Source organism: Heterodontus francisci, chromosome 48 (genome assembly GCF_036365525.1).
Source record: "Heterodontus francisci isolate sHetFra1 chromosome 48, sHetFra1.hap1, whole genome shotgun sequence".
Classification (NCBI taxonomy): domain Eukaryota; kingdom Metazoa; phylum Chordata; class Chondrichthyes; order Heterodontiformes; family Heterodontidae; genus Heterodontus; species Heterodontus francisci.
Window position 1 is genome coordinate 7,987,292 of NC_090418.1, and position 9,680 is coordinate 7,996,971.

Sequence of the window (9,680 nt, forward strand, 5' to 3'; positions counted from 1 at the left end):
TTGATCCTATGAAAACCTCATCCCCAAGTGATGTGACAAGTGGGGTCCTATCCCGTTCACAGATTACACCAAGTTGATACGGCTGTCCATCAGCATACCTGAGATGGAGGGAACAAGCCATGAGCTGGAATTCTGCCTTGCTGAGGAGGCCCACTTTGAGCAAGTGATGTCCATCTCCGGGGATATCTATGGGGGACTCGACTACCTGCCTGTCAGGTACCACGCCTGGCTAAAGGAACCAGCTCGAAGAGTGGTCCTGGCTAAAAAGAAGGGACAAGTGGTAAGTGTGCATTTCCCTGTATCAATTTGATTTCCCGCATTCCCCCTCCCCCAGTTCTTTCCAATCTTACTACAGTCGAGGACCAATTCATTTGTTTCTCGGGCACTAACCAGCCTACTAAGCCCACCCAGTGTAGCAGGCACCTCTTCTGGCCAGCTTCTGAACTTCCTCCCTCAACCTCCTCTCCCCACCTCTTCCAGCCTCCATGGGATCTTTTACATTCACCTGAGAGGGCAGATGGAGCGTCAGCTTAACATCTCATTCAAAAATATGCACCACACTAGAATATCAGTGAACCTGGTGTAAGGCTTCAACTCATAGTACTTGTGCCTCATAGGCTAAAGGTTATCAATAGAGCCACCAATACAATTGTAGCTGTGCTTTAAAAGTACTTCAATATCTATGGAATGCTTTGGGATGTCCTGCAGTCTGGAAAGGCATTATATAAATGCAAGTCTTTCTTGAACCGAATATCTGCAGTTAAGCAATTAGTTTCCTCCCTATGTCCAAAAATCTAAATCGCAGCACTTGATTGCAAAGTTCATCAGTTATTGCTGAACAAGTTTATTGCTTGTCTGCAACTCAGTTTTGGTAAATGTTGATACAATAACTCATGCCCCTTGCTATCTCTGTAATCTCCTCTCGCCCTTCAACCAATCCCACCACCACCCCCACACCCCCGCCGGGATCTCTGCGCCCCTCTAATTCTGGCCTCTTGTCCGTCCCCGATTTTCATCGCTCCACCATTGTGCTTTCAGCTGCCTGGGTCCTAAACTCTGGAATGCCCTCCCTGAACCGCTCCGTCTCTCTCTCCCTCCCCTCCTTTAAACGCCCCTTAAAGCCAACCTCTTTGACCAAGATTTTGGTCCCAATATTTCCTTCTGTGGCTCTGTATCAGACTTTTGTCTGGTTTCTCTCTTGTGAAGCGCCTTGGGGGAGCGTTTTACTATGTTAAAGGTGCTGTATAAATGTAAGTTGTTGTTGTTGTTGACAGATTGCCTTGGTATCTGCAAATATTGTAGATGAGGGGCGTACGGCTGTGGTGGAAGCATTGAGAGTGGCACCGATGGAAAGAGGCAAGGGTATTGCAGGCGTCATACAGAGATATTGCTTGGATATGATCAAGGCCCAGTTCCCAGAAGTCGAAGTACGGAGATACATCAGAAATGGCCCGCTTGAACCGGAGACTTTAGCTAAGTTCCAACTCATATGTATACAGGTAACGTCACGCATCACGATCATCACTGGCATCTGCTTCTTTCCAACCCTTTCCCCTCATGCTTCTATGGCATTCCATGAATCGTCTTGACCTTCTAGGGGATAGGGGTTGTGAGGGTCAGGAGGTTCTGCCGAGGAAGCCTAAGAAAGTTGGTGCAGTGCATCCCCTAGATACTGTTGGGGAATGGATGTTGTGACTTCAAATTATTCCACAAGGTAATAGGGATAAAAGGCATAAATTGGTTATTTGTCTGAATTGAGCATATGATCGTAACTTTTCATTAATAATATTTACACATCATAGAATCTTAGAGCGTGAGGGAGGTCATTCGGCCCATCGTGTCTGTGTCAACTCTTCAAAAATATTGTCCAGTATAGTCCCATATCCAAGCTTTGCCGCATTATCCTGCAAATTCTCTTCAAATCCATGTCCAATTGCCTTTTTGCAAGTTCCTATAGAACTTCAGGTAGTGTGTTCCAGATCATAACAATACTCTATGTGAAGAAATTTCTTCATAGTTCCCCTGTCATTCTTTTGCCAATTATTTTAAATCAATGGCCTCTTGTTACCGAGGCAAAATGAAATAGTTTCTCCCTGCTTGTTATATCAAAATCCATCATCATTTTGAACACCTCTGTTAGGTCTCCCAGAACCTTCTCTGCTCTAAGGAGAACAAGCCCAGCTTCTCCAGTCTCTCCACAGAACTGAAGGATCATCTCGGTAAACCTCCTGTGTACCCTCTCCGAGCCCTTGGCATCCTTCCTAATGCTTGGTGCCCAGAATTGGACACAATCCTGCAGCCGAGGCCTAACCAGAGATTAGTAAAGACTTACCTTGTTTTTGGATTCAATGCCCCTATTTACAAAGCCTACGTACAAAAATCAACAAGTAGGAAAAGATGAACTGGTCCATTAGGGCTGTCCCACACACCACGCTCATTGGATTATCATGACTAGACACTTCCTGCCCAATCTCCTGGCAGAGGCGAAGACCAGAAGACCAATAAGGGAGCAAATATTCTTCTTTGAACCCCCCTTCCCCAACCATAGTTGATGGAAGCCCAGTCCGAGGTGATCACACAAACCAAAGGTTATCTATCAAGACGCAGGCCTTCTGTATAATGTGATCTCAACCATGGTCAGCAACTGGTCCTGCTTCCTCTTGAAGGCAGAGAATTAGCCACACATCAGCTAGCATCCCAGAGGCTCACCACTCTCTTGAAAAAGTAGCCAGTCTAGTCCTGCTCTTATGTAGTTTAAATGCATGTCCCTGGTCCTTCCGGTGCTGTCAAATGGCAGTGGCAAAGTGGTAATGTCACTACACTAATAACTGGGAGGCCCAAACTAATGCCCTGGGGACATGGGTTCAAATCCCACCATGTCAGCTGGTGGAATTTAAATTCAATTCATGAATAAATAAATAAAAAATCTGGTCTCATTAACATGACATAGAGTGATACAGCACTGAAACAGGCCCTTCAGCCCACTGAGTCTGTGCTGACCATCAACCACCCATTTATACGAATCCTACATTAATCCCATATTCCCTACCACATCCCCACAATTCTCCTACCTACACTAGGGGCAATTTACAAGGGCCAATTTACCTATCAACCTGCAAGTCTTTGGCTGTGGGAGGAAACCGGAGCACCCAGCGGAAACCCACGCGGTCACGGGGAGAACTTGCAAACTCCGCACAGACAGTACCCAGAATCGAACCCGGGTCACTGGAGCTGTGAGGCTGCAGTGCTAACCACTGCGCCTATGACTCTATAAATAGTTCAGGGTCCTTAAACCTATTTGAGTAGCTGAGGTTCTTTAAGCGAGGGACCATTCCCATAAATGCTGGGAGCTTTCAAGACTAAGATTGATACATTTTTGGGTAAGGGTGTCAAGAGATGTCGAACCAAGGCAGGTAATATAAATAGAGACATAGAGAATAAAAACAAGGTAGTTATGGTGAAGGTTTATAAAACACTGGTTCGGCCTCAACTAGAGTATTGTGTTCAATTCTGGGCACCACACTTTAGGAAGGATGTGAAGGCTTTAGAGAGGGTGCAGAAAGGATTCATGAGAACGGTTCCAGACATTATAGACTTCAGTTATGTGGATAGATTGGAGAAGCTGGGGCTGATCTCCTTAGAGAAGAGAAGGTTGAGAGGAGATTTGATGGAGGTGTTCAAAATCATGAGGGGTCTGGACAGAGTAGATAGAGAGAAACTGTTCCCATTGGCAGAGGGGTCGAGAGCCAGAGGACACCGATTTAAAGTGATTGGCAAAAGAAGCAAAGGCGACATGAGGAAAAACCTTTTTACGCAGCGAGTGGTTAGGATCTGGAGTGCACTGCCTGAGAGTGTGGTGGGGGAAGATTCAATCGTGGTTTTCAAAAGAGAATTGGATAAGTGCCTGAAGGAATAAAATTTGCAGGGCTTCGGGGAAAAGGCAGGGGAGTGAGACTCGCTTCATTGCTCTTGCAGAGAACTGGCATGGACATGATGGGCCAAATGGCCTCCCTCTGTGCTGTAACCATTCTATGATTCTGTTCTATGTAAATGGAGTTGCCTAGAGTTCACAGCACAGAAACAAGCCATTCGGCCCAACTGATGTATGCTGGCATTTACGCTCCACATGCGCCTCCTCCCACTAATTGAGGTGCAGAACGCCCATGATATGATATGGCAAAGCAGGCTTGAGGAGTTGAATGGCCTCGTCCTGTTCCCATTTTCCATTGGGGATAAATTCTCATCAGCACTGCCTGGCAAAAATTCAGTGGAGCGGTGAAATTATTGGAATGATAACTGACCGGGGCTCTACCGTCAGATTAACCCCAGGTGACGGTGGATGAACTCTGACCTCATTGCACCCAGCACTAGTGCTTGTGGCACTCTGTTGATCTGAGTCCGAACGTTGTGCATTCGAGTCCTGCTCTGCAGACTTGGGCAGTAAAACTTAGGCTGGCACTCCCAGTGCAGTACTGAGGGAGCGCTGCAGTATTGGAGGTGCCATCTTTCAGATGATACATTAAAACAAGGCCCTGTCTGCCCTCTCAGATGGCCATTAAAGGTCCCACAACACTCTGTGCTGGAAGAAAAATAGTAGGTGCTCTTCCTGGTGTATTGGGCCAACAATACTAAAGCAGATTATCTGGTCATGTATCCCATTGCTTGTTGTGGGACCTATCTGTGTGCGAATTGGCTGCAGCATTTCCTATATTACAACAGTGACTACACTACACTTCGTTAGCTGCAGAGTGCTTTGGGACCTCCTGAGGTCGTGAAAGGTGCTATATAAATGCAAGTCTTTCTTCCTTGCTTACAGGAGGTATTGGCCCTATGCTTCGAGGTGGAGGAGATCCGCCCGAAGCTGGAAGCTGCCATTGTGCAGTTGAAGGAGCACGGGACGGAATGGGAAGATCCCATTCTGCTTCAGGCCGCTGACATCAAGCGCGTGTTTCTGAGCCCAAGTGTCGTGAATGGTGTACTGCCTGGGAAGACCATTATTCAGGACTGGGGGCCATACAAACCACTGGAAAGTAACCTGGAGATATTACTGAAGCGAGACCTAGTCTGGATGGCAGACAGTAAGGAAGCACCTAGCGTTCTGAGCCTGGGCACTGCCCCCTACAGAGTACCCCTAGGGGCCGATTACCAACGCTTCAACATTGATATATTTGGGAAGCATTTCTCCCACGCCAGAAACCAGATTCTCACTCAGCTGCAGGAAGTGATTGGCCACTTGGAGGGTTCCTTATACTGTATCTTGTACATGGAGCCATCCCTGTGGCAGGCAGTGCATTCCTTCTGCCAGAGGTCTTTAGGCCTGCACAATGCCAGAGACTTTGGGGGGCAGAAAGTGCTGGAGATTGGGATTTAGACCAGCTGCTGAGCTGCAAGAGACTAGCAGGGTGTCCCTTCTATTGCTGGTGCCTTCCCACCACGTGGCTCAGTACGTAGTTCTCCCTTTCTTCCCCCTTCCTCCTCAGAGTCAAGATGGTTGTGTGTTCAAGTCCCACTCCATGTGTAATCCACACCGGCGCTCCCAGTGTCGCTAACGATGAAGTATAGCACAGTCAGAGCTGCCAACTTTAGGACGAGACGTTAAACCGAGGCCCAGTTGGTCCTGTTCCGGTCGATATTAACAAGCGATGGTATTATTAGAAAAACAATGGGGGAGGGGTGGGGTAAAAATTCCAAACCCCCACCCCCGCCACCTGTCCGCAACCAACAGCCCTAGAAAATGACATTTGCTGTTTGTGGGATTTTGCTGTGCGCTCACAATGGTTGGCACATTCATCTGCAGCTTGTTGCTGAGGTACTGATAGACAGTCATTTCAGGCTGATCGCCGTGCTTAAATTCCAGAATAAAACATACCCCTGGCCTTACTGCATGGTGATGGTGGGCCACAGAATCAGCCCTATAAGTGATACTGCCCAAACTCCAACTCATCAGCCCAACTAGCAGGACCGCAGAGTTCCACATCATGATGATACCTCAGTAAGCCATGTGCAACAACAGCAGATTGATGGACTGTATCCAAATTTTCAATTCATTGCTCTATAATAAATTAAAAGAATTCTACAATCATGGACACACTTCCTGTTAACTTTCCCATTATAAATTCCTATGTCAATTTTCATAATGGAAAAGGCCTGTGTAAACACGTCACACTGTAATTCCACTGTCCCACCAATGGTGGCGCTATACTGCCTCCGCTCTGCCTCTTGCAGTTCCGCAGCCTGAACTTCAAGGAAACCCCAATCGATCCTACTTCCCTGGTTTCCAAATTGCCTTAATTATTTTTAAAACTCAAACTAATATCAAATCAGAGTATTATATCAAAGTATACAGAGAATGTCTGGCTTTAAAATGGGGGCTGAATTATGTCTGGTCGAGTTCTGCCGCCCCCCCGCCCCCCCACTTTGTTGACTAACCCTGATGAATCCCAGTGAGCAACGCCACGGGGGATTGGCACATACAAATTGTAAAAATGAAACTATTAGTTGAATAATTTTGCAAATTAAATGTTATGAAATCAGTTACAGAGAAATAAAGAGTTGCCAGTGTCACATTTTATCTGCTTCATCTCTTGATCCCAGTCATTCTTGTTTTTTTTGTAGCTTCGTAGAATAATAACAGCAAGCAAGGAGGCCATTTGGCCCATGTGCTGAATCTCATCTGCTCTCTCTCCAAGACCTGGACATCCTTCCTAAAGTGTGGTGCCCAGAATTAGACACAATAGTCCAGCTGACATCTAACCAGTGATTTATAAAGGTTTCGTATAACGTCCTTGCTTTTGTACTCTAGACCTCTATTTATAATGCCCAGGATCCAATATACTTTCATCGTCATATGTACACATCCTGCCACCCTCAAAGATTTCATAGAAATTTACAGCATGGAAGGAGACTATTCAGCTTATCATATTCTCGCAGGCTGACAAGTATCCATCCAGCCTAATCCCACTTTCCAGCGCTTGGTCCGTAGCCTTATTGGTTAGGGCACTTTAAATGCATATCCAAGTACTTTTTCAATACTATGAGGGTTTCTGCCTCTCCCACCCTTTCAGGCAGTGAGTTCCAGATCCCCAACACCATCTGGGTGTGAAACCTTACTCTCGAATCCCTTCTAAATCTCCTACTCTTACCCCGAATCTATGTCCCTCGTTAAGGACCCCTCAAACAAGGGGTCTAGGGCCTTCCTATCCACTCTATCCAGACCCCTCATAATTTATACATGTCAGTTAGGTCTCCCCTCAGCCTCTTCTGTTCCAAAGAAAACAACCCTAACCTAGCCAGTCTTTCCTCATGACTAAAATTCTCCAGTCCAGGCAACATCCCTGTGAATCCCCTCTGTACCCTCTCCAGTGCAACCACATCTTTCCTATAGTGTGGTGACCAGAATTGCACGCAGTACTCCAGCTGTGGCCTAATTAGTGTTTTATACAGTTCCAGCATAACCTCCAAGCTCTCATATTCTGTGCCTCGGCTACTAAAGGCAAGTATCCCGTATGCCTTGTGAACATACACCCCCAGGTCTCTCTGTTGCTGCACTACCTTTAAAATAGTACCATTTAGTTTATATTGCCTCTCCTCATTCTTCCTTCCAAAATTCACCACTTCATTTCAGTTTTTATTCATTGATATTGGGATTCAATCTACTCAGTCCCCCACCCCGCAGGTGTAAATCTTGCATTGCATTCACCCAGCAATGATAGAAGCAGTTTTCATGTCCATTGGACCTTGCTGGATTCTGAAGTGTGAATCACTTCTGAGAGACATAACAAGACATTATCTCTCCATTGCCTCGTCTCTTCCAGCCCTCTGAGATCCCCGCGCTCCTCCAAATATGGCCTCATATGCATCCTCGATCTTAATTGCTCCACCATTGGCAGCCGTGCCTTCAGCTGCCTGGGCCCCAAGCACTGGAATTCCCTCCCTAAGCCTCTCCGCCTCTCTCTCCTTTTAGATATTCCTTAAAACCTACCTCTCTAACCAAGCTGATGTCTCCTTCTGTGGCTCAGGTGTTAAATTTTGATTGATAAAACACCTGTGAATTGGCGTATTCAAGGCGCTATATAAATGCAAGTTGTTATTAAAATGCAAATCTTTCTCCAAAAATTACTCTTTTCTTATCAGTGATATTGATGCAGTGTCGCTGTTGGGTAACCTTACTGTCTGATTATATGGTCTTTTGTAAAAGATGTCTCAATAGTTTTAAAGGCATGCCAATATCTTTAGCCATGAACTTGGCTCAGTTGACAGGAACTTTCCCTTTCAGACAGTGCTGCCCAATAGAATGGGCTGAGTAGCCCCCCATGATGGCACCGTTATATTTACTGAAACATCTAACACCATTCGACAATCAAGGGAATAATGTAGTCACAACGATCAGGAACAATCTCACCGACAAGCACATAAAGAGGTTAAAGTTCGCACACAGGCGCCATGCAAATTCAGGTATTGAGATCGCACGCCCCAATGAGAGTGTCTATTTCTCATTGTTTCGTTTATTAATCAGTTGAGGGGGGGGGATCTAATAGAGGTCTTACAAATTGAGGGGCGATTCCCGATCAGCCACATGAAGCTCGTGGCCGATGAATCGGGCTGCATTACCGTAAGAGACTTATTTTGGAGGTACATTGTCTGCTGTTATGGGAGGTGGAATTTTGTGCTGGCAGTGGGGGTCTCAACGTCGGGGGAAAGGCAGCGGGCCTCCCGTATGATTTAGGACCCCGTGGCCGGAGGTCCCGCCCTTGCAGAGCTGCTGGCCAATCAGAGGCCGGCAGCTGCAGCGCCACTGCGGAGGCGGTGGCTGCAGCTGGGGCTGCAGCGACCAGACACCGAGGAGCGGCACTGGAAACAGGCTCAAGGTGGGTCAGGGTGGGAGGGGTCGGGCCGGTGGAGGTCACAGAGGAGGAGGAGGGGTAGGGGTCCTCAGCAGGCCCCGCCCCCCCCCCCCCGCCTCTTCCTGACGCCGGGTCCCTCGTTCCGGCATTAAGTGCCTTTGAACGGGGGACTCCCCCTACACACCTCCCCCGCAGCCGGGAAACAGCCCACACGGTTTTTCGTGCCATGCTTCCCGTGTGCCGACAGGGCTGTCCACCACATGGGTAATTGTGGCTGTGGCTGGAAGAGGCTAATTACCCAGTTGAGGGTCTCAATTGGCGTTGGGGCGGGAAGGCCACTCATATGCCTTCCCGCCCTGGGCTAAATTTCGGCAGAGGTGGGATGGTGGCCGGCCCTTCCCCACCCCCCCCCCCCACTTCTGCCACCATCCCACCCAATTTTATGCCCTCCCCACCTCCAAACCCGCCACGGGAAAGAGCATAAAATTCCACCCAAGGAGGCCATTTTGGAAATAGCAAGCTGCCACAAACAAACGAAAGAGGTAAGTAACTGGCTGAGAGACAAATGTTGGTCAGGGCATTGGGACAATCTCCCTGCGCTATTTCAGCACAACCACTCGCAAACCCCACCACATATTACCGTTTGGAATGCGGCCATTCCTCCATTGGTGTTGGAGTGGCTATTAACTGAGAATTAAATCCCATGGGGAACCGTTTTTAAGACATATAGTAACTGGGTTTTTTTGGGGACCTATATAGAAACATTAAAGTTGGGATAATGTTTAAACTTTATCTGGGGAAAATGTGAATACAGCATTGTATTTACAGTACACGAAG

The 9,680-nt window shown here is 47.3% G+C and overlaps 1 protein-coding gene across 3 annotated transcripts in view; it reads left to right on the forward strand.

The window, feature by feature from the left end:
- The window catches only part of LOC137357364 (probable N-acetyltransferase 16), a 60,280-nt gene extending 53,709 nt beyond the window's left edge, over nucleotides 1–6,571 (forward strand). For all 3 annotated transcript variants that reach the window (XM_068023635.1, XM_068023633.1, XM_068023634.1), the window contains exons 2-4: nucleotides 63–280; nucleotides 1,275–1,499; nucleotides 4,817–6,571. In XM_068023635.1, coding sequence (XP_067879736.1) covers nucleotides 104–280; nucleotides 1,275–1,499; nucleotides 4,817–5,371 — 957 coding nt within the window. In that variant the 5' untranslated portion in view covers nucleotides 63–103 and the 3' untranslated portion in view covers nucleotides 5,372–6,571. The remainder of the gene's footprint in view (nucleotides 1–62; nucleotides 281–1,274; nucleotides 1,500–4,816) is intronic.
- The last annotated feature ends 3,109 nt before the right edge of the window (nucleotides 6,572–9,680 follow it).